This window comes from Nanorana parkeri, unplaced genomic scaffold (assembly GCF_000935625.1).
Source record: "Nanorana parkeri isolate BGI_ZX_2015 unplaced genomic scaffold, ASM93562v1 scaffold1493, whole genome shotgun sequence".
Taxonomy (NCBI): domain Eukaryota; kingdom Metazoa; phylum Chordata; class Amphibia; order Anura; family Dicroglossidae; genus Nanorana; species Nanorana parkeri.
The window spans coordinates 65,109-91,265 of NW_017307761.1; the positions used below are offsets into that span (position 1 = coordinate 65,109).

General features: G+C 40.5%; 1 protein-coding gene across 1 annotated transcript in view; it reads right to left on the reverse strand.

Moving 5' to 3' along the window:
• The window catches only part of LOC108798513 (beta-TrCP-like), a 161,865-nt gene that overhangs the window by 28,458 nt on the left and 107,250 nt on the right, over positions 1–26,157 (reverse strand). Inside the window, exons 4-7 of the mRNA XM_018570274.1 lie at positions 22,559–22,790; positions 13,374–13,560; positions 1,317–1,413; positions 1,075–1,212 (exon numbers count right to left, since the gene is read on the reverse strand). Coding sequence (XP_018425776.1) covers positions 1,075–1,212; positions 1,317–1,413; positions 13,374–13,560; positions 22,559–22,790 — 654 coding nt within the window. The remainder of the gene's footprint in view (positions 1–1,074; positions 1,213–1,316; positions 1,414–13,373; positions 13,561–22,558; positions 22,791–26,157) is intronic.

The window sequence follows — 26,157 nt, forward strand, 5'->3', positions numbered from 1 at the left end:
GATGCCCATGAAAACACACCATAGGGATGAATGGTAGTGAATATAAATGCATCATAAAGGCACCAAACCTATCACAGAGGTGCAAATGCAGAATTAAAGTGCACCTGTGTCCATTTCTGACCTCGCTAGCTGCATGTACTATGAATATATTCATTCTCAAAGATTCTGAAAGATCACAACAGTTTTAGAGTTGGTTTTCAGTCAGTTTCTAAATCCTTAGAACATTTGCTGTTTCTTTACATGAAAGGGCTGGCTTTCTGTGCCTCTGTTGAAAACTTTGAAGATTAATTTCTCCCTAACGCCTATAGCTAGAGAGGGTAATGAGGTGTTTTTTAAAGTGCTTTTACTGCGTGTTCAAAAATATGTAAAATACTATAGTGTGCACAGGCTCACTTTAAATAGGAACACACATGTTCTAGGGAACACTTTCCCAACCCATAATAATAGCGGTTTGGTACCTGTATTTCTATCTCCAGTTTTCCTGTAGCCTGCGTAGTGTGCCACACAGATACCTTTCCCTACACCAACTGAAAGGAAGTGCCTGGTGCAGGACTTCTAAGATAGAAGCAAGGGACACAGAAGTAATAATTATCCATCACTCAACCTCACACTGTTTAATATCCAGAAGGCAAACAAACAGTCCATTTCTAAGAAGACCTCTAATGTGGGATTCCAACTTTAACGTTTCATTTATAGAATGAAATATTTTCCTGGAAGTCACATATAGAGACAAGCAAGTCAGCTTGTGCTTTGATACAAATGGAGCACATCCGATAGTTTTTTGGGCAACATGCAAATCACATCAACCGAATAAGTCCTTCACCCAAGTACAAATCCAGCAACTCACAAATTTTATTTACAGGGATTCACTTTCTGAAAGGATTAGCTCATCTCTAGCTGCTCTGATAGCAATCTAATGTCTATAGTCAGCCTTGTAGTCACTATGTGCTGGTTTATAACCATCTGAAGCATCAAATCAATTCCATGGCCACAATTTAGGGCAAAGTCTCTCTGTTATAGAGCATATAAGCAGAAAAAAGACCATTTCTTTCAAAGGCATTTCCCAGAACTCACCTTGATGGTATTATCTCTGAGGCCACTCACTATCTTCTGGTCATCATACTGTAAACAGTAGACACCTTTGCTTGTTTCACTCCGACAGTGAATTCTCTGTAAACTGTGTCGTCCACATCGCCAATTTGACTCTATTGTCTTGTAAGAGGAGAGGAAAAACAAACAATATTAGCAATTTGTGAAGACAATAATATACAACAGTAGCCAGTATATGTTCACAAAATATGGATGTAATATCACACCTCTATATCTTGGATGATTTTAGGATAAAGTGCCCTGTAGAAGGAATTAGGTGGCGTCTTTCCATCTGGAGGCCTGTTCTTAAATAGATATTGTCCCCTAAACAACAAAATAAATAAGGTGTTAAAGTTGTAATTTGATCAAAACTAAAAAAGTATGCACTCAAATTGTATTTATAGCCAAAACGTATTATATTTTTGGATAGAGTAAAGAGCATTTACAACTGCTGTAATCCTATTTATTTTTTGCTGTTTATGTCCCATCGGGGAGTGTTCAGTTCACTTTCTGGCGTTGGACTGGAGTTCCCCTCTTGGACAGTTGCCCCCTAAGACAGGGGTCCCCATTGGAAGACTACCCTAAACTCCTCTGGGTGACACTTTTTCTACCAGGGGTAAGGGTCCCCAGGAACTATAGAGCAGGTGAATTTCCTGGGAACAGGAACACAGACAGTAAGAAAAGCTGAACAGGTGTTTTAATCCTTCCATACTCAATCCAGAACACCAAAAAAGAAGAAGTTTTGGCTATATACTTTAAAGCAGAATATGAACTTCAAAAAGAACATACCCAAGAGGCACTGGGACTATAACACTTACTAGTTTGAAGCAATGAAGACAACATAATCATCAGGCAAGTTTACTGGCTCAGTGACAGACCATATAATAAATTGCTTTAAAAAGGAGTTCCAGGATTTAAAATAAAAATACCCCTTGCAGTACTGCAAGGGTTAACTGTTCATTTTTATCTAGTGGCACAAATGAAGAAAATATACTCCTACCGCCTGGCTGTTAGACCGTTCCCCGCTGCAGCTTCTTCACCCCTGAGCTCTAGCAGCATAGAACAATGCCGACATTATGTCTAATACAGGCCCATTGACTTGCATTAGACGTGAGGACACCGAAGGACATCACAGCTGAAGCGGAGGGGGAGAGAAGTGAACGCTGACTGCCGTAAGACAGAGGATTAGGTGAGCATATCTTCTTTAGTCTGGCCCCTAGACCAAAACAAACACTTAAGGGCAGAGTCCCACTGCAAGGGTTAGATTTATAAAAACCTGGAGTTCTTTAATGAGTATTAGCAAAAGTACATAATTGGCTAATAACATTAACCCTAGATTAATGTCATGTCACTAACCAATAATGCTATAATATCCTTCCTGATCTTTTCTGATTCACTGCAGTTCATGCTTAGCAGAGTCTGCTATCGAGTTCACTTAAGCTCTGACTTGATATTAAGCCCTGATGAAGGGGGGAGTGGTTTCGTTCCCGAAACGTTTTGGCTGTTTTTGTGCTCTTACTAATAATCATTAAAGAGATTTGTCCCCTTTTACCATTTGGTCTGGTGCTCCTCCTGTTTGTCTGTGTATAGAGAAAGGCTGTCATTGCTGACCTCTCCATCTTAAAATGTTAGTTGTATAGCGGTCATGTTGATCCAAAGGCATTCACATTTTCTGAGGCTCTGGCCAAGAACAAGTAAGAGGAGTAGAGTAGAGTTCTGACTTCACTCTGACTTACCAATCTGCATATGTTTTGGTCACAGAATGTATTAAAGCCAGAATTACATGAATAAGTTTTCTCAGTAATGAAAAAATAATTTATTTTTTCAGCAGACCTCTTGCATCTAATACACAAGGTCCTAAAACAAATCAGGACCTCTGATCTGATTTATGGCACTTCATAGCTGATTACAAGAGCAGAAAGACTTGCAAAGCTGAGCCAATTGGAATATTCATATGTAAGAAAGTAGCCATATAATATGCCTGTCATAATCCCCCAATACAAGCTCAATACTAATATTATCATAGCGTTCACTGCACTCAAGTTTTTCATTTAGTTTAGTAAAAGTATTAGAAGTATCACTTAAAATGCACACATATCTGGCTGGAACACACATTGAAGAAATGCCTCTGTTGATATAGTAAACTCACTTTACATAATCTCTTTACCCATATTAAAACAACTAAATCTGTGTCCTGGCAGCAGAACCTGGTGAGACCCAAAGCCCCCATGATTAATTGGGTACATGCACATCAAGTATCTTCTATATAAAGGAAAATACAATTTTCAGTGAGACATTACATGGATTACTGCCCTTTGCTGTATTACTCCATATAAGACAGGCCCAGGTCAGATGTAGTATAATGTGTTTTTTATTCCAAATTCTGATACCATCTACTGAAGAAAATTATTTAACTGTTCCTTTAAACTATTTTGTAGCGTGTTCACAGCCAGAACTATAGCTAGCGGTTTGCTGTCCCTAATGTGTGCCTATGGCCAAAAACTAAAATCGTGTAGGTGCTAGAGAATGTACCCTGAACATTGGTGAGCTGTGGACTTTGTCTCTATTGATGCTATATCTCTTCTAGCATAACAATCTAACGCAAATACAATATGCTTCGCTTCAATATCAAACCCTTTCAGCGAGCACTAAAGTGATACATCACCAAATATCCATAGCTAACCTATTAATACGATGCCGCGCTTTAATTCTACTAATTACAAAGTGCAAAACAATCGCTTAATAGTGCAAACTAATACATTGAATCACTGGACTCATTTACATAGACCGTAATTATCAGCCCCAAATAAACCATCCACAGTGAAATGCAGTTTGTGCTTCCCACCATTTCTCTCATCGTGGTTCTCACATTTCCTCCACTTTTGCCATCATCGTAGTTCTCACCATTCCTCCACTTTTGCCAACATCGTGGTTCTCACCATTCCTCCACTTGTGCAATTATCCTCAATTCATGAGATTCCTCCACCAGTGCTGTGAACTCTCCAGAGTGCAGCTGACCTGGTTAGAAGACCTATAAACAAGGTCATGCAATTCAAATCCCCCTACTTCGAAGTCATCATTGACGTAACGTACGTAGGGTGGAGCCTGAGATTGCTGTGGGCTGGCAGAGACGCAGAGGAGAGAGGCACGTTGAGCTCCCAATGAAGCAGCTGCAACCCAGTTCTGTGTTTTAATCCTAATTAGCTGTGTGCACTATGTATTGCCATTTTGCCTTATATATGGTGGCCGGAGTGTATAACGGAAATGGGGTGAAGAGAGATTTGAAAGCTAATTTTGACCTGCTGTGGTTACTAACGCAGGAGTGTGGGGAGAAGTGCGGCTGAACTGTTGTAACTAATTGGGGTATCATCCCATCCTGGATCAAACCTGAAGGGGATTGGAGTTACATGACCATGTTAATAGGTCCTATAACCAGGTCAGCTGCACTCTAGAGGGTGTTCACAGCACTGGTGGAGGAATCTCATGAATTGAGGATAATTGCCGACATAATGTACGCTAGTACATCACACCTCTTCAAACTACTCTAACACCACCCAATGCTTCTTCAGTAACACTACTATCCACTCCACCAAGGCTTTGCCTCACCTACTCCCACCTGGCTCTGTGATGACATAGCTGAAGGGGAGTAATTGGCTCTGCCAATCACTCTCCTTGGATAGGCTGTATCGCTAAGATACTGTAAAAGCAGGAAGTATATTGTGTATCCGGCTGCACATCACAGTGACGTGTGGGCGCAGCTACAACCTACAAGTATACTCCGAAAGTTACCCAGAAAATTGAACCAGTGTTACCAGTGGGCAGCAGGAGGTTCAAACCCAAAGTGTAACTTCACTTTTGTTGAGGAAAAAAAACAGAGTAGACAAGTGTTGGGGAGTATTTCACCAAAATGAAATTCCTATTGCAGGGGATGTCTAAAAGTTTACTTTAACCTTAATGCAGGCATCTGGAAAAAGCAGTGATTTAATCACAAGATACAGAAATTACATTTCTGTGGCCATTCTGTACTCCAATAGTGTAAAAAACACCTCCAACATGCCATATTGCATTCAACTTTTTTTCCTAGAAAAGTACAGTGACTGCAGACTAAAATGGAAAGGTCGTTTTTGCTAACATTAAATTACAAAACGGCTCGTGTAGCAATTTTATATTACATTTTTAACAAAAATGGAGTTTGGCTATTTTTTTTTTAGGTCAGTAAAAAGGGAGGCAGCAGTTCATTAAAATATAACTAGGGATATTTGTGAAATGCTCACAAGGGTTTAGATGTACTTTAGAATCTCAACCAACATCATAAGTACAAAGTAGCAATTGAAAGTGATGGGAATAAGGTTTTTCTGCCAGATTGTCGAGTTTACTATTTATTAGGTGAGGATAGTGGCAGTCTGGTAGCATCACAGAGCAAAGCCACTGCCACTTATCCTTCTCATCCAAAGACATGAGTTAAGGTGCTCTGGTCATTTTGGACTCCATGCAGACCTCTACTAAACATGCACAACTGGGAGCAGACCCTGGTACAAAATATTCACAGCTGCTTAGGAATGTAATCCTTTCGGAATAGATGAAATCCCCAGCCGATTATATGGGAAAAAAAGGAAATACAGCAATTAAATATTGCAAGCACACAGTATATCAACTGCACACTTGTGAAATGCACTTCATTTTTATGGGGTGTCTAAAAGAATGTACCAGCTGTATATATGAAGACAGAGATGTCCAGCCACACAATTATTTATGCAGGTAACAACAGCATTTAGTAAATTATTAAGGAATTGAGTAAGGAACCCAAGAAGGCAAAGTATAAGCAGATTTAACCTTGAGGTATTAATTGTATTTTGCCATGGAATTCAGCTTTAAGCGGAACTTACACCCACAACATTCACAACATTTTGTGTGCTTGTCGCTCCTGTTGACCACATGCTGTTAATTAGCTAATGGCGAACAGGACAAGCAACATTTTTGGAAAACTATAAATATATGTTGCATCTCCCTATTCTCAACAAGATGGCTCTAAATGATGAGAAAGTATAGTGAGGATGGTCATAAAATTATAACAGAACATTGTGTCTCAAGATCAAAGAGTGTCTGTATTGTCAGCTGTGCACAGAAACCAACCAGATTATTCGTTCCATGATTTAATGAAACATAAGAGAAAAAAGGAAGAATCTAATTGGCCACTATTGGCAACAAGGAAAGTTCTCCCTTTGGGCACTTTAAATCAGGAGGAGTCCGTGAAAGGACAGTTATGCTGCAACTCTAATTTGACGAGCACAAAAAGTCAAGTCAGAAGGTATAAAGTATAAAAGATGCCCTGAGCTTTGATTTCTACAACTTTATAACTAATTATGATATTTACTCAATGTGTATTTCCCGTTAGAGGATACCGCTCATCCCAATACATTGCAAGATTACAGCGTTAATAATAGCTGCATCGCCGTCGTGTATTTCTTTAAAGTTTCTCTTTTCTAAAGTGGCTCTGACTTAAAAATTAGGGATTATTATTGAGTTAGAAGATCAAAAAAGATGGTCCCATGCAAATGTTCTCATTCATATTTACACAGGGTATTCTAAAGAGCTGACTGCTTTGTGGTTCCAGGAGACAGGTAATAGGGCTCTATGGGCTCATAAGACAGAGAAGAAGCAGTTTAACGTTGGCAGATTCAGGAACGCTTATTCTCCTTTTCTGGAAGTACAGCTTAATACTCCACTAGGACTGTATGATTTGTATCCGCCAAATGCATGCGTGAAGCTAACACTCTGTAGAACAAGAAATACAAACACAGTTATAAGAAAACACTGCACAGTGATTCATGGCACAGTACTGCTCTATGGTGGATACCCAGCCAACATTCTCAGTATCTGAGAAGTCTGTCTGAGTGTGCAAAGTGCTGCAACAATGCTCCTTCCTGGTCATCAGATCACTAGTTTATGTGCAAACATGTATAAGGATTTTATGCACTTAGCCCTGGTACTGACTGTTTTTACTATATTTTAGTGTGATTAGAGCTGTGATACTATCGTTATTGTAGTTCTCTTTACCGCCATTACAATTATTACGTTAAGGTTTAGGATTACACGGTTATGTTTGTAGGATATTCACTTGGGTTTTTATGTATATTATATATGTGTGTGTGTATATCTAGGATTGTGATCTAGGATTTATTTCCACATTAAAAGAATTCCTTGGGACAATTAAACAATTTTAGCAAGTCCTATTTAAAAGGGAAGGGCAATTATTTGGACAATAAATAACAAACTCTACCCCCACAAACAATATGCAGAAAGGTAGAGGCCTATGTTAATGGGATTGATAAGATGTTTGGTCGCACCAGCAGGGCCTTGTATTTGTGATTACATATAAACAATGCAATTGGTGTCAGACAATAAGGCAAGTGATAGCTGAAAGCATTTCAATGGAGATGCAATTTTTCAAGTGTAGATGGGAATCAAGGACCTGTTTGGTAACAACAAGATCAAAGGTTTTTTTCTGGTCAACCAATCAGCTTCTTCCACATTTTAGTGAATGAGGAAAATGGGTATATCAAGGAGAGACCGAAATGGGAGAAGGAGAAAAAGGAAGAGGGAGAGAGATGGTATAGAGAAGGGTACTCACTGGGAATGTTGGACTGTTCCTGTTCATCTGCCTTTTGTTGGATTAAACGCTACTCTCTGGAAAAGAGCTGAGGTTGAATGGATTTTCACAACGCATATCAATATATATATTTGGGTAGATATATATTTATACTTCCCGCCATATATTTGAACACTACAATGTTGTCATGGGTGAGTGTTATGAACTGGTCAGGGGTTAGGTTTAGTTTTAGTAATAGGTTTAGACACTGGGTTAGGTTTATGTGAAGGTAAATTAGTTATTTCATATAAAACTCTTAGGATTGGACAATTTTCTTCATTGAAATAACCCAGTTATTTTGCGTGTTTTTTAAATGTGTGGAAAGTTGCTGCACCCTAAAATACCACACCTATTTTTTTTATCAGCAAATAATACATCATGGTTAGATTATATTTACCTCTTGGGCTAGTCAATCTCCATAACATTCTCAGTAGATACAAATAATGCTCGCCCATAAAACCTCAGATGCACTTAGCATCTCCCTGGCCAGTGATATATTCCCTTCTCTCACTGAATTATATATGTTCTGCATCTCTTTCTACGGACAACCCGTCTTTCATATACACTATGACCATTTAAAAATCTGTTTGTTGGAATCAGCCTCGCTGTAGGTGTTGCTTTGGCTTGTTGCTTACAAGGGTAGTCTAGATGTGTGGACCCTACAGTCATGGGCAAAAATATGGTGCACCCCTGCATTTCTGTCAGATAATGCACCACTTTGCACAGAAAATTGTTGCCATTGGGCATTCTCATGTTTATTTATTTTTAGGGTTGCACAGATACCAAGTACAGTAGTCGGTACAAGCACCGATACATTTGAGCTCCAAGACTACACTAGAGAAAAATTCAAAAATTAGGAGGCAGCTGTCATCTGTAAGGAGCACACGGAGCTCCTGGGATTTGTACATCTCTGTTTTAATGTACGATTTTGTTTTTATAAATATAAATAAAGGGATGCACAGATACCAGTTTTGCGAGTACGAGTACTGGTACTTGCCGAGTACTTACAAGTACGAGTACTGATACATTTTTGTTTATTGTCATGTGACAGTTTTTCTAAAACAATACAGACTAATGATTTCAGGACAGTGGTGGAGCGCCAGAGCCAGGTCCCAGCTGCAACCGCTGCAAGCCTGGTAGTTCTCATGAAAATGCCAAGTATCTGCACTGGTACTCGAAAAGTATCTGTGCATCCCTATTTATTTTGTTTGTATTGGTATGACAGAAAAAAGTGGAGAAAAAAAAAGCCAAATCTGACACATTCCCCGCAAAACTTCAGAAATGGACTGGACAAAATTATTGGCACCCTCAATTAATATTTGGTAGCACCAGCCCTTGAAAAAAAAAATCAAAAAAAAAATCAATCGCTTCCTGTAACCATCAATGAGTTTCTTACACCTCTCTACATGAATTTTGGAGCACTCTTCTTCTTTAATCTACTGCTCCAGGTGTCTCAGATTGGAAGGGTTCCTTTTCCCAACTGCTGTTTTGAGATCTCTCCACTGGTGCTCTATGGGATACAGATCTGGACTCATTGCTGGCAAGTCCAGTACTCTCCAGCGCTTTGTCAGAAATAATTTTTGGGTGCTTTTTGACGTGTACTTTGGATCATTGTCCTGCTGTAACCTCTGACGGAGACCCAACTTTCTGACACTGGGCCCTACATTGGACCCCAGAATTCTTTGGTAGTCTTTAGATTTCATAATGCCATGCACACAGTCAAAACATCCAGGGCATGAAGCAACAAAGCAACCCCAAAACATCAGTGAACCTCCACCATGTTTGACTGTAGGGACTGTATTTTTTTTTTCTTTGAAGGCCTCATCTCTTTTTCTGAAAACAGTAGAATGATGGGCTGCACCAAAAAGCTGTAATTTTGTTTTCGTCTGTCCCAAAAGGATTTTGGCTTTCTCAGGTAAGTTTTGGCAAACTCCAATCTTGCTTTTTTATGTTTCTGTGTCAGCAGTGGGGTCCTCCTGGGTCTTCCACCATAGTGTCCCTTTTCATTCAGATGGCGATGTATAGTACGAGCTGACACAGTTGTACTGTGTGCCTGAAGGTCAGCTTCAATTTGTCTGGAAGTTGATTGAGGGTCTTTATCCACCATTCGAACAATCCTTTGTTGCAATCTTTGATCCATTGTTCTCTTTCGTCCACGTCCAGGGAGAGTAGCTACAGTGCCATGGGCTGTAAACTTCTTGACAATGTTCGCACAGTGGACACAGGAACATTAAGATCTCTGGAGATGGACTTGGAGCCTTGAGATTGTCCATGCTTTTCCACAAAAACTTGGAATGCAATTATTTCTTGCAATTTGGAGAAGGTGCCAATAATTTTGTCCAGTCCATTTTTGGAATTTTGCGTGGAATGTGTCAGATTTGGCTTTTTCTTTCTTCAAAAGAAATAAACATGAGAATGCCTAAACATTTGTAATTACAACAATTTTCTGCGTGAAGTGGTGCATTATCTGACAGAAATGCAGGGTGCAAATATTTTTGGCCATGACTGTAATTTATGGGTACAGTATAGCCAGCAATTATGTGCCCATTCATGAAATGGTGAATTTAGGCCTCTGAGTGATTCCTGGCACACTGGTATTTATTACTGATAAATCTAACAATACTTCAGCAGGGCAAGTATTATTTTGTTGAGGTGCCATATCACTAGGCCAAACAAAGCCCCATACAAATGAAAGAATGGCTTAAAAACAAACACCAAAAAAAAAAAAAGAAGAAAAACCACAAGGAACAAAGAGGTTGGCCTGATCACATGAGCTATCTAAGTCATGTGACCAGCCTATCCACCAATCTGCTCTCTGCACTGTTAAGATTGGTGGAGAACACTCCGTAGGACACCTGCATGATCTAGACTATGGCCTAAAATTTATAAATGACATGTAAGATGCAGGTGCAGAAGAAAGTGGATAGCAGTTTTTACTCTCGGTAATAAACGAGGACTACACTGTAGCGAAGGGAAGGGGAATTTCAGAGAATGTAGTGCAGACAGTTGTAGGAGAGCTGCCAGAGAAGCTACTGCTTAAAATGGCAGCGGAGCAAACAGATACACCAGGGCGAAGAGAGTGTTAGTGTTGTGCGGACACTACTAGGGTCAAATTTGTGGTGGGAATGTAGACATGGATAAGAAAAGAGCATCTCTACCAGGCTGTGAGCACTATTGAGCAAACAATGCATACACTGTGCTGCAGTGCAAAAATCGGAAGGGAAATGAGAACATCCATTCGAAGTTCCAGAATCTTTCAGCAGTGAAAAGTTACAATCTTTCCTTATACCACACAGGGCAAAGGATTGAAACTCATATCCTGTAAGAATTGGTCAGGATTGATCACTCACATCCCAGCCCTGCTCACAAGTCCCTTTTAATTTTCTATCTATCTATCTATCTATCTATCTATCTATCTATCTATCTATCTATCTATCTATGTGTGTTTATGTTGCTAACATCTCCCATATCCCTGTATATTCTGTAAATTAACGGTTTCTCCTAAATATGCATAGGTTGGCTCAAGCATTCCCCATAATTCAGGAATGTGGAGATTATCTATTCACATGTTAAGGAGAATCAGTTAATTTGGAGTTGTACCGGAAAGCCATGAACTCACCTACATTTCAGTTGCGTCTAACAAAAAGCCATAGTAACATTACCTGCTTCCAGTGAACATTCACTACACAGCATCTTATGTGCTGTTCTACATAAGCAATCCTTCAATACATGAGTGCTAACAGATTTATAGCACTATTCCTTTATTTATTTTGTTAATATGTCATCATTATGTTTGTGTACACTATAATGTTATCAAATCTTACTCAGCTGGGGAAAACAGGAACTAGTAACCTAAGGAAAGGCAAGACACTAGAGTTATAAAACATTCATCTGCAAGTACCTCCAACGAGTCACCCTTCGAAGATCTCATAAAAGCTGAGCTCCAGATCGATACACAAATGAAATAAACATATGTGAACAGCTTTACCAGCTTTAGCTGTACCTACAAATATATTTGTACAGTAATTCTGTTTATCCATTCTTGTGACTCACATGCCCCTGCCACATGGTATAGCTAGAGGTCTATGGCATTGCAATTTGCAGCTTTCTGAGTCGCCTTTCCAGCAACAGTTTTATTTGTTGGGCTATCTATGAGCATTACAAACTTGGTGATGTCCTCAATGTAGTCTCACTTCTTGTATCATTTTAACACTGTAGCCCCCAGTACCTGAAACATACTAGGATGAGAGCACTGTGCAACGCAAAATAACTTGTAGGCTCAAGTGTCTCTATCTAGGCTGCTAGACTGGTCCCTGCAGCATCTTCTCTCCTTTGCTTTGGCTGTCTATGGACCCCTGGCATAATCATGTCTTATGCAGGTCTATGGACTTGTATTAGACATAAGGATGCCAAGGGGCATTCCAGTCAGAGCAGAGAGAGGTGGGTGCTGACCGCTGTGGGACAGAGGATCAGGTAAGCACATCTGCTTTATTTGAGCCCACTAGACAAAATGAGCACTTAACCCTTGCAGTGAGGGGTAGGCCCAGTGCAAAGGTAAATTATTTTTAATTTCTGCAGTTTTTTTAAAAACCCAATTGACTTTTTATCATAAAGGTGAACAGCGTTCTTGGAGCATAGCAGTCTGTACTCTAAAGAGTAGACATGATTCCATTGTGGCACTGCTAGTGGGACCTGAGGCTAGTGGCTCTGGTGTTACATTGCCTGGCTTATCCTCACAAGACTTTGGTTTCATCCTATATCTCTTCCCTCTTTCCTCTCTTTTTTACATTATACAACAATGATAGTCATCCTGGAACATTGACTTAAAACCTGATTTGTTGATTTGTGTTTGCCGTCCTGTTCATAGATTCTTCAATAAAGCCCTGGTTCATTATAAGCAAGACATGGATACATTGCCACTTAACACAAATTGAATAGTATTGATCTCTGATTGTAATTCAGATTTGCTATGTTGAGTGGAGGTTTGCCGGAGTAGAGATGTGAATGTCCTGAGGACTGTGATGCATATTGTGCAATGTTTTCATTGAAACTAAAGAGAGTGCACTAAGAGCTGATTGTACCTAAACCGGTCATATGATATATGAGGCCCTCATGCCTCGTATCATATGGAATTATGTGTATGACCTCCCCTCCTCCACAGTCATAACTTAGCATGTCTGAACCGGAGGGCAAAAAGTTTAACTCCCACAATGCAACAGGAGTAATCCCTTCAGTTAGTATGCTATAGAGGAGGGTGGGGGTACAGACAACCCAGTTTTCAGGAATAATGCTCATTAGCTGTTTGGCAATTTCAGGGAAAGAAGGGAAAATGTTAATGTTAATTTAGCAAACTTAAAGTGCAGCTGAACTTTAGAACACCTGTCAGGTTTGTATTGCCGTCTGTATCCCTGTTATGGAGATATACTCTTTCCATTAAACAACAAAAAGCTGACAGGGGTTAAAACTCTGCCTTACTCTACACCAAACTAAAAAACAGTCTGCCATCAGTTCGATTTTAATAGCTCCTTGCAGTAGAACACCACCTCATCTTTCCAGACCTGAGTTTTTATTAATAAGAAAAGTTCAGCAGCTGGGCACCTATTGAAATGGGTCATGCTGAAGGGTCTGCACTTACCATCCTCTCCTCTCCGCCAGCCCTCTCCACAATGAGTCTGTCCTGACCATCCTCTCTATGAGCTTCTTCCACAACATACCATCTGAGGTCACTCGGTACCATTCCTTGCACACCAGCTCTGCTGAACACAGTGATCTGGCATCCAGGTAGGAGAGTATATTTTCCGCTATGTGATCCAGTCCACGAGCTGGAAAAGCAGCATGATCAAAATGAGACATAGAGAAGGTAGAAGAAAACTAAAGCTTTCTAGAATTGCTTTCTCACTCTCGTTCCTGCAGACATTAATAATTTACAAAGAGACAAACAAACTTTACTTCTCGAACAGTTTTTCTGTAACAAATGAAATAAATTCTTGCACTAAATCAAAAAGAAACATTGAGATTTCAAAAGTCTCAACCTTGCCAAGTTATGGAAACATTTACGCACATGTTTGTAAGGGCTGCAAAGAACCATTACATATGATCAGTTATATGCTTTATGGTTCTTTAACTGCATTAGCTGTGAATCTGCCAGTCAGGTCAGTTGATTTCTGAGGAAGTGGTCAGGGAGGAGTGGAAGCAATCTGCATGGATTTCAACAGCTATTATCAAAACGAAGTAACAAGAGAATACACACAGAGTAATATTGAGGGAGCAGCCAGAGAGCCCCCGGTATCAGGATAAGCCACGTTAGACCAAAGAGATGTTATGAAGACTATGCCTAAGGTCACAAAAATAAAAGAAGAAAAGCACTACAGCAAATTACATTTATGACAAGTATTTATATGCTGCCAACAATTTCCACAGCTTTTCATAATGCACATTCACATCAGTCCCTGCCCTCAAGGAGCTTACAATATAAGGTGCCTTGTGCCTATCTCACATACATGGCGGATTTAGACAGGAGCCTATTAACCGTCAAGCATGTCTTGGGAATGTGGGAGGAAACCGGAGTACCTGGAGGAAACCCATGCAAGCACAGGGGGAACATGCAAACTCCTTGCAGATAGTGTCCTGACTGGGATTCGAACCAGGAACCCCCAGTGCTGCAACCACTAAGCCACTGTGCTGCCCTACATTGCAGGCTTGTTATCAAGAGTACATGTTCCAGGGCTGTCATCTATGGCTTTAGCACCCTTTCACACCAGGGCGTTCTATGTGTGGTGGGGTAAATAAAATCCTGTTTGTTGTATGTTTGATTCACTTTCATCAAAACATACGTAACAGAATTCAATGGAAAAACGCAACAAAAAAACAAAAGGTGTGAGCCAGGACTTTCTGTATAGTATACCACTGTATAGTATACCACTAATCTGAAACAAGAACAGGAGCTCTACATTTTTCAGAGATCACTGGACGCATGTTTCCTCAAGGTCAATGACTTAGTTAGGTAGGAATAAGGATTAGGGCTAAAAGGAATGGACCTTGGCAGGACCTTTGCAGTGACAGAGTCTCTTTAAAGCCCAGCCCCTAATCTGTTATTTTACCCATTACAGCACTCCTTTGCCACTCCCTACATTACAGCCACCAGGGTTGTGGGGAACTTGTGGCTTCCTCCCATGATGCGGTGCTTGGGCCTAACGCCACTTCTCTCTGTAAGTTTTGACACAAGCCAAAACCTGGAATTTGCAGAGGCTGCAACAAAAGGAAGGAGCGGCAGGGAAGCAATGAGAAAGTGAATATAGCTGGATCGGAAGGGAGGCGGGTGGGTTTAAAGAGAACCTGTCACTTTGCCCTGAATGGGCAAGGTAACAGTCTCTTTAAAGAACTCTTCTAAATAGTATTTCCAAGCTAGCACCTAAACACCATCAAATGAAGAATGAGAAAAACTTTATTTAATCATATTTTTAAGGACAAACAAGGCTTTATTTTGATTAATTTTCTTGCAAAAAATTATCTTATATTTTTCAAAAAGTAACAAACCTAAAAAAACAATGTAATTTTTTGTTTTGTTGCTATTTTAACTTGTTAGGTTGCCCTAACTGACATCATATACAGATCCCTTTGGTCTGCAGATTAATAAAATACAATAGACAAAAAGTAATAATGTAAAGTAACAACGTTACATTATATCGGGGCATTATATATACAAATATATAAAGGGGGTGAGGTACAACATCCATTAAGATGTTAGATAACATATAGCTAACTAAAGACAATTTGACAACGCAAAACACTAATAAATGACATTTTAAACGAGCACAGCCGAGAATGCTGCTTCAAAAAGGGACCTGCATGTAATGACTTGCTTCATTAACAGCACTAAATCAGAATACACTTCCTGCAAAGTCCACTCGGCGGATGAACAAAAATGAAGCACAAATGGAGCAGTTTAAAAGCCAGATTAATGTCCTGTAGTTTGTATTAGTAGCTTCACATTTGCATACAGTAAGGGGGTTTTATACACTCTTTAGAAAAAATTGGGCTTGGCTATTAAAGTTCTCAGCCACCCACTCAAGCCTAATCTCAAGTCAAGTTTCAAAGGAGCAGAAGTCTATAAAACAAGGATAGTTGCACTCATAACCTCGGCGTGCGTCTGTTTAGCGGTAAGGGAGTACGAAAATAAAATAAATAAAAGCTTGCAGGAGGTTATTTCTGTACATGTCACATTTTAGTAGCATGATCAGTATATTACGAGTTTCCTCCGATGGGAGAGAAAAAAAAAGAAAAAAGCAGCTACTATAAAACTTCCTTTCTTCCAATTGCTACACTGATCTTAAACTATTCCCCCACAGTACGAGTGAACATGGATCACATGCACAAGGGGGCAGACTCCATCAGCTGATTCTCATAAAAGCATGTAAAATACTATGTATGTCTTCTTTTGAATCGATTTAATGTCTCCAAATTAGGAACTCACTCATACAAATTATTTCTCTACAGCCAAGCCTCACCGTTTACCATTTTTTTTGTAATGTGCAAATCACATGAGACAATAAGTGAAACAAGATACTATAAAATGGGAAAATTTTACTTGTCTATTTAAGAAGTGTGGTGGACTCTGGTGACTCTGCGGGTGGATTATTATGACACTTAACTGTGTATGAAAATCATCACTTGGTCACTGTTGTGTATATTTATCAAGCTGGGCATACTTGGCCCAACCCCGCCTCTAAGCTGGCAAGCCCCATCTTAACACAGAGAATGTGTACACCCAAATCTGAACGATTATGATGTTTGATGCCAAAGCTGCCAAATGCATACCTCCCAACTTTCTGAGATGGGAAAGAGGGACACCTTCAGCACAATGTATTTAGACACACCACCAGTTATGTGGACCATTAAGAATGTATATGCCACAAAATGATTGGTAACACAGAATTGTTGTTTTCCACCATTACCTTAAAAGAGAAATATGGGGTAACCTTTTTATCCCATAGTTCTCTTTTTCTTTAGGGTCACGGGAAGACATATTCTAACGTCCTCCCATGAGAGTGCCGCAGCCGGGATGGATCCCGACAATACTGCCGAGATCCACCCAGCTGGCTGATTGACAGTGGGCTCTGCCTATTTAGAGACAGAGCCAGCTGTGCCCGCCCCCTCCCCCATCCATCCATCCAGTCAACGCTGGAGAAACAGAGAGGGAAGGGGAGAACCCAGCAGGAGGTGATGACTGACAGTCACCGCTCTCTGCAGGGAGATGATCGAGAAGCGAGTGACGGTATGTGTTCGCTCACTTCCCGATCAACAGAGCCGACGTATGACAGTTTCATCATCACACGTCGGCTCCAACAATGAAGATGAGTGTAAATCACTCACCTCATAGTTCTCCTTTACTGGAGGAGGAAAGAGGAACAGTGGCATTTGGATCCAAATGAGAAATAGTTGGGAGGTATGGCCAAACATTAGAGGAACCAAAGAAACCAAAAGCACATGGGTATATCTGTTGTAAAGGAAGAATGGTCTAAGAACGAACGGAGATCTATCCAGCAAATAACTAAACAGCTACTGACTATTCATGCTTTTTTTTCTTTAGAAAAATTGGTAATTAAAAATACCTTATCCCCCAATATAATTATATAATGATCTTATATTGGGGATGTATTTAATGATATTATGTGTAATTGTAGTTAAGTAGGCAGTACTTATCAAGAGATATCCACTAGAAAGACAGAAGAAATAGGTGCACACTGCCCAGTGCCTTATGTCAGTGGAGCAATAGCTAACTGGCTGGGACCTATCCCCCCCCACCATCAACTGAGCAGGGGTATACTCTGTACTGTATTCTAAAGGTATTCTGGGGCATCCACATCCTCACCAGATCCAGCAAACATTTTGCCTAATTCCCCATTATTCTCATCTCTATGAGAAAAGTCATTTATATGTTTTATAGCTATTTGTTTAATCTGGAGCTCTGGAGTAATGGATGCGCATGTCAGGTAATCCTAATAAAACAAATAAACCCGCAATAGTTGTGAACTCTGGATCTGATTTAATTTGAAGGATGTAAAAGCCATTTGGCATATGAATAATTAGGTCAACAATGGGAACGATGGGTCTTTTTTTGTGATAACCTAATGAAGGGAAACTGGAAAGAAACCCAGGTCCCTAACATTCTCCCTAGCAGCATCCATACTTGCCTATTCCTCCCTTGTCTAATGAAATTGTAAATCTGAAATGTTATTTGTGTAGTTAACTGCAGCGGAACATCTTGTGCCAAGCTGATCTATGTAATAAACTTCATCGTAAAACATATGATTGACACAGGGTGTATCCCAAGAGGCTCCAGAGCAGCTGAAAGCTTAATTGCATCTGCTTTTGTGGTGGACAAGTGGTGCACCCCAGGGGCTTAAACCATTAAAATCTCACCAGCCCAGAGGGACAACTGGCCCCCAGCCACCCAACCCAGCTGACAACTGACTGTGCATAAACGCCATTAAAACGTAACACTTTGGTACATGTCTTTGCTTCTGTTGAGGCAGGCTGGCTTCGGTTTAACCATCTGCTGGTCACTAACAAAGCAGCCACTTTCAGTACTTTGGTACATTTGGCTTAAAAAAAAAAAAAAAGTAAAAAGTCTGACAATTCTTCAGCTGTGACTAACTTGCATGCACATTGCTGAGGAGACTTTCAAGATCTTCTGACATTCTAAATGCCTATCTAACACCCTCTCTGTATGATCTTACTAAAGTTCCCACTTCTTAACTGGTGCTATAGATGCTGCTTATGGTGCAATTTAATAAATAAATATATTTAAAGTTTACAGCTGTATTTTTTTTTTTGCCGTCCCTGGGTTTTTCCCATCCCATTGAAATGCTAACGAAATTTTTAAATAAAAACTTTCTGCTTTTTTATCACCCACTATACAGTATTTCATACCCAGTGATATCATCACTGGGTCTCTTTGCCTCTCTATACAGATCATGGCTGGTGGTTGGGGCTGGCGGGGTGCTCTATATAGCTTCCTAAAGACATTGTAGCACCCTGCCCTAGTACTCCCCTCAAGACTCCTCAGTTCCTATGCAAGCAGTGGCTGGCTCTTGGGAGGAGTTAGGCAAATATTAAAATGCCTTGATGGTTGGATGTGGGTGTTCCTAGTAATGTCCATATGTGATGATGGGATCCTGACTAAAATAACTGAGATACGGTGAATAAAAGAGTCTGGGACAGTCGGGGGTGGAGAGAGCTACTTGATGCTGCATGCTCTCTAGCCAGGAAATGATGCAGGCTTTATATGACTGCAGCTTCTAATGCACACTGTGAGAAGGCCATGGTGTGTAGTAACCTCAGAGTATGCAATTTTAAGTACAGGAGCCTGTGCAAGACTGAAGGCAAGGCTAGAGTTGAAGTGATGTGTGAAATTGCTTAAAAACCTTTTGACTTTAATGATGATGAAACCCCTAAAATGGATGCTGCTCCTTGATGTTTAAAAGTTTTTTTCCTGTAGAAATCAGCCAGTCCTCTGAGCACTGGTCCTGATATCCTATTTTAGGTTGGCTCTTTTCCCTTGCAGGGTCCCATGGAGCCACCCTTGTGTGTGCTAGTAAGCTGTGTGCGTCTTCACAAACACACAGACACAGCAAAACAAGTCACTCCCCTGCTCCTATCTCCTCCCTTCTCCAAGTTAGTAGATGGACATCTGCTGGAGACTGCTCTGTCCCTTGTGATCTTGTACTAGACACGAAGTTCGGGAAAGCTGAGCTGAGAGAGTTGGAGCTGTCCAGAAATAGGATGACTAAGTGTTTGTGCAAAAATGGAAAGAAAAACTTTGCTGGGCAATGTATAATTTGTCTGATCTGGATTAATTATTGAAAAAGAGTTTGAGAGTATAATAATAATAATTATGGTCATCTCAAAGAAAGTTTCTATAATCAGTATGCAGTTTGCTAGCCGAACACACACATATATACACATACATACATACACACACGTATATCAAAGATGCTCCCAGCTAGCAGATTGCATACTGAAGTCATCAAGTAAAATGCAAGGCCAATTGGCGTACATTGATCAGGAGGATGGTGATGGGCCACCCACAACCTGGGGTGTTATGAAGAAGAGAGTTTCCTGCAAGACATCTCAGCTTCTATTTTCTCTGGTGGAGTTTAGCAGTCAAGCAAAATTTTCTATCTTTTCTGATTGCTCTCATTCTCCCCTGAGATCAGATGGCCATACATTGGTGTCTGTCAATACACCTGAGATGATTGCTGGTTGGCCTGGCCAAGAGAGTGGACAGATTGGATGGCCTTATTCTCAGGTCTATGACCAGCTCAAACCTTTCCCAAAAGAAATATGGGGCCTGGTATAGCTCGCATCCTCCTGAAAATGATAGGTACCTGGCTATTATGCTGACTTTATGACTTCAGTATCATGACATGAGACATGTACATATAAAAGTCAGATCAAAGTCAGAAGTTTGCATACCTGTTCGGGTTACATACTCAAAGGTATTGAAGCCAGAGGGTCAGCATGAAAGCCACTCAACTAGCATTTGCAGGTTGGAAGGAGAAATAGTTGCTTGCGTGTTTCCATGAGGAAAGCCTTCCTTGAAGAATTGGAAAGTAAGTCTTGTTAAGTTTAATGAATACTCCAGGACTGCTCCCTAAGAGCCAAACGAGTAAATTGAGCTTAATGGCTCAACGCACATGAGCGTTCCCTCTACTATGCGCTAAAATAAATGCGAGCAGCGGTGTAAGTCAGCACTGAACTTTCAGCTTTTCTTCTAGTCAACTTGACTTAGTACTGCATTACAGATGCCTGCAGGTAAAATCCTACTCAGGAGTCTGAAACTGAGGCACTCTCTAATGCAAATTAGTGTTTTGGTCTTTCTTAACCACTTTCTGTGCTTCTGTGGATGCCAGATGTGATGGGTGAGCTCACTGTCTAATAGTGAGTCATAGCAGTGGGAGAGGCAAGCCAAAGCACCCCATTCCCAATAAAAAGTCAGTCTGGATCATCCAGGGTCCTGATTTGGGGAACTCTGTGTGCTCTACTAATAGAGCACAACATGCAAAAAACATAAATCAGACCTGCTCATCAGTTTATAGCAGCAGGGAGCAGGAAAGGTTGGGAGTTTAAAGTCACATTCACACCGTTTCATGCATTGAGGCTAATTGTAAGGCAGCGTATTGCTTTTAAAACAAACAAAAACGTGCACCTGTACTTGTTTGACCACAAACACAGAATTCACATCTGTGCAGTATGTCACGCTACAGTGCAGGTGTGTGTTTTTTTGTACATCATCTCAGGGGAGGAAATGCCTTACAGATGAGATTTCCCAAGAATGCTCTGTTAACCTTCCTAAGATGCAATGCTTGGGTACAATTACATCATCTGTGCCAAAGAGGACCAGGAAGTGGAAAAAAAGAAATTGTAAATAAAATAAAATTATGTTTGGCTATATAACAAATGTAAGATGATTTTATATCAGCATGCAGAGCTGTATGCTGATGTGATTTTCAGTCAAAGAGGTAAAGGTCCACTTTTAACACTTTAGTCTAAAAAAAAATTTTTGTATTCACTTTCCACACGACTACAAACAATTCTTATTGGTTTACAGATCTGTGTTATGTGGGCAGCACAGCAGCTTAGTGATTAGCACTTCTGCCTTGCAGTATTTGGGTCCCGGTATAAATCCCTGTCAGGACACTATCTGCAAGGAGTTTGCATGTTCTCCCTGTGCTTGCTCTGGTGTGCTCCCATGCTCCAAAGACATGCTGCTAGCTTAATTGGCTCCCAGGGCTGCCATCAGGGGGTACGGCCGATACCAGCAGCCCGCACGGCCCCCCTACAGGAGTATCGGCCGACGGTGACAGGCGAGGAGGTGGCCGGGACCCCGCAGCACTGGAGGAGGCCTGGCCCTAGCAGCGCCGGGACCCTGCATTGCCGATCCAGCGGCATCAGAGCAGGCTGGGGCCCCATCGGTGCCGCTGCTCTTCTGTTCTCGTAACCAGCCGGAAGTGACATCACATCACTTCCGGCCAGTCAAGCGGCAGAGGAAGACAGGTCACCAGCCCACCTGGGACCCCTGCAGAGCCCACCATAAAGAGTATCAGATGGGCTGTGCAGCATCTATGGTGGGCTCTGCAGGTTCTCAGGTGGGTCCTGCATCCAGCGGGTCACCAAGCCCAGAGTTAGAGCCTAAAGCCGTGTAAGGGGCCCCAAAATTTCTGATGGCTGCCCTTTTGGCTCCTGTCTAAATGAGCCCTTGTATGTATGCATGTGATATAGGAACCTTAGATTGTAAGCTCCTTGAGGGCAGGGCGCATGTGAATGTGCAGCGTAAAATTGTCGGCACTACATAAATACCTGTAATCAATAAATGTACTAACATTCAAATGTATGATTCTGCTGTTCACACAGCAAGCATATATGACTGCAGCTTCACTGGAGTCTAATAAAACCATTCTTAGAGCATCTGTTCACACAAGAGCACTTCCCTGTGCGTTGTACTGCATGGACCGACGCATTACAAATCTTATAGTGCACAACTCAATGTGGAACTGACACGTGGCTAAAAAAATTAAAAATAAAGTTGCATTTGGGGTGTTACTGATGATTCGCTTCTTGGCTTTGATGAAAGCTGCCAAACAGAGCCAGCATGAAAAATTGTAGGTCAAGCATATGCTTAAAAATAAATTGTCATAATGCAAATGTGATACATAATTTGTAGTAAATGTTATACATACAGTATACAAGTGTGTGTGTGTATATATATCTAGATATATATATCTAGATATCTAGATATAGGTAGGGAACACGTTTTACCTGGCAGTGCAGTGATAAAGTCCCTTTGTAACATTGGTTTAAGATACGTATTTATGTGTCCATGTTGGTAGTGGCACATCCGTGAGATGAGATGCTCGACAAACTCCACCTGGTCACATTCGGACCACTGCTCAAAGTACTTAACACAAAGCTCCTTCTCCTTCTCGTAGTTTGCGGACAGCTTCCTTTGCTTGGGCACAATCATGCTGGAAGTGCCATTGGCAAGTTTAGTCTGCAGGAAAAAAATAAAAGTAAAATAAATAAAAAGAAGGAAGACTAGTATATACACCACACAGCTCAAGCACACATAAATTCACAAAATGCATCTGTTACACAACAGGAGAAAAAAAGATTCAGAAATATAAATTGGCTGACAGGGAGTATCTATTTACTACTGTCAGCCAGCAAACAGCTCCATATCCTTGCAAGGAACTTAGAAAGGACATTACCACCCATGCTGGAAGTGCACATAAAATACCAGAGATTGTTAAATGGAAAGCCGGAGTGACACTTTAATGCACTCAAATGAATTTCATGATCTTCCACCGTCAAGCTTACAAACAATTTAGTGCGGTCCTATGAATATGTTTCAGTGGGAGGCAGGGACATACAGATGCAAAAAGATCAGGATGGGCGCAGAGATGGCAATTAGGTCCCAAAACAGCGCTTTTTTATAGCCATACCTATAAAAGCATGCAATCTTTTAGATACATAAATACATGAAGGGATATAATGGTGGAAAACACAGACATTCGGATGAATATGTAAACATGTCAGATGCTTAGCAGAACTAAGGGATCTCTCAGCCTCTCATATCTCACAATGTTTACAGACTTCTTGATGAGTAATACCACAGAGGACCTAAAAAACTGCATTTAGCATGAAATAGCAAATAATATGCAAATAGCAAATAATATGGAAGAAGAGAAACATACAAATTCTTCAATGCCTATACAGGTACTGCCATTTAGAGACATGTATGAATGTGGGCTTGGCACTTTCCATGAAAGGACTTACACTTTAGGTTTATGTATGTAAGGGTTTGTTTTTTTCGGAAGAGGGGAGTCTATCTGTAACACAAAGTCTGACCATTCAGCACCACCTAGGCATGGGCTGCATTCTGGGAATCTGATAATGTAATTGTCACTCCCAGCGGTACTTTGCACATGAGCTTGTAAGTGTGTAGGCATTTCCCTGGGTGAATATACAGTATGTTGCACTATTTACTAAAACATATACAATGTAAAAAAAAAAACTGCATATGGATGCTGTAGTATTTTTGGATATTACATTCTGTATGCTATTGGCCACTAAATAAATGTAAATTATATACATTTCTATAATAAATGTCGATAAGTTCTATCCAACTCCTAATAAACATATTCATCTAGAAGTTTGTAAACTGACGTATTGAAGATGCCCATAGGATGTACTTCCTCAATGCACTGACACAATTTCACTCAGCCCTGTAACTTCCTTGTGTCATCTCTTACAGAGCATGCCGTCTGAACTACAACTCAACATCTGAACAATGTTACATTATCATTGCTTGTTGGAAGCAATGCATGTAGTCTTGAGACATTGAGATTCCATCACATAAAGCAGCAGGGAAAGAGAGGCAAAGCACACTGGGAATCCAGGAAGCAGCAATCACTACAAAAAAGATTTTTTCAAGTAAGCTTTGATTGCATGATCAAAAATACACTATATAGGCAGACATATGTGAATATACCTGCAAATTATGAGAGCTTGTGTTTCTAGTGTAGTTACTAATAATGCTAGAACATCCAAAGACATTTTAGACAATTGTGTGCTTCCATCCGTGTTGCATCAGTTAGGGGCAGGTCATTCAATGTTCCAGTATGGATATGCCCCTGTGCACAAAGCCAACTCCATAAATACATAGCTTGAAGAGTTTGGTGTGAAGGAACTGGAGTGGCCTGCCCAGAGCCCTGATCACAACCAGTTTGAACACCTTTGGGATGAACTGAAAAGCTGATTGAGATCCAGGTCCTTTTGTCCATCATCAGTACCTGACCTCACAAATGCGCTTTTGGCTCAATGGGTACAAATTCAATATTGTATAATACCTTCCTAGAGGAGTGAAGGCTGTTATATCAGAAAAGGGGGCCTAACTCTAATTGCCCATGATATTTTCCATGGCATGTTCAACAAGCGCACGTGTGATGGCCATTTCTGCACACATTGTCTATTTTAATAAAAAAATGTTTGAAATGATGGCACACTGCATGCTGTTTTTATCTGGATCTATTTACTCAACAAAAGTAATCTGAATGCATGTAAAATGTTTTCAAATGTTGATAAAACCCTCATTACAAGTCACCAACAAACGCACAACATGCAACCATGTAAAAAAACTGTACCTGTAACTGGGGTTAGAATGCAATCGCTATACATTGGACATATCAAAGTATAAATACACACCCAAAGTACTGCACAATCCACTGTGTTCTGTTTCTGTCACATGATATACCTAAATTGCATAAGTGTAAGGCATATAACCATAAAATACTTAATTTAGGACAAAGTTCAACAGTGGTGTTCTGTTTTGTCAGCAGTGTACAGTATGACAGGTACGCAAAGATATAATGTATTATTTTCACATTGAGAGGGAAAGGCTCCATTTAACTGGTAAAGCAGGTCAGTTAGTTCGATGGTTGTGGGAAATGCTTCACAGAGTTTTAGTGATGATACCAATCTAGGATGTTAATGACAGTAGTGTTAGAGAATAGATTTTACGATCTAACTTTCAATTACAGATACAGTAGCTGGTGCAGCAAATTAAAGTTTACAGTATACGCAGGCTCTGTGCAGACACTAATCACAATATGAATAATAGGTTTGCAGTGATTGCTGGTTTAACACCTAACAAAGGTGTATCTGGTGCTCAGCATCTTTCATATGTTCACAGAACTGTGCTATATGAACTGCTGGGTATATAAATAACACGATGGAGGACATCATCAGCATTATCTAGGGCACTTTTACGCATGGCCGCTCCACTCGAAGAGCAGAGGATCATACAGTAAAGCTCTCTACTTCCTCGAACATTCTTCCTTTGGGAGGCCTAGAAATCAGCTGGCTCGGGAATATGCCTAAGTGAATCATTTGGTCAATAAAGCACGTTTTCCCGAAGCTGCTGATCACAGGAAAGCCTCTATCCTATTATATTAGCTGACCTGACTAATCCCTGGCATCAAGTGAATACTCAGAGTAGCCTTTGAACCTACTTAATATACTACAGGAACCTTAAGTAGTAAGTACTATAAACAAAACTAGGTCAAGGTAAAATCCTACATGCACTGTAAAATTGAGATGCAAGGCATAGAGGAAACTTACAGTGATATATGAAGGCTGCCACTGCTTAGTGCACCTTCTGAAAATACCAGGTCCCTGGCTGTCATTTTGATTCAATGGCTTCAGTACTTTCTAAATCAGCGATCCTATAGAATTGTGCAAATAAGGATATCCGGCTTCATCCTGCCTTTTCTAATCTGGTGCTTGATTTTGGACAGTGTCTTTGGATTCTGAACTAAGCCCTTTGCAGTTCCCTCACTATGGGTTTTCTTTAAAAGGTC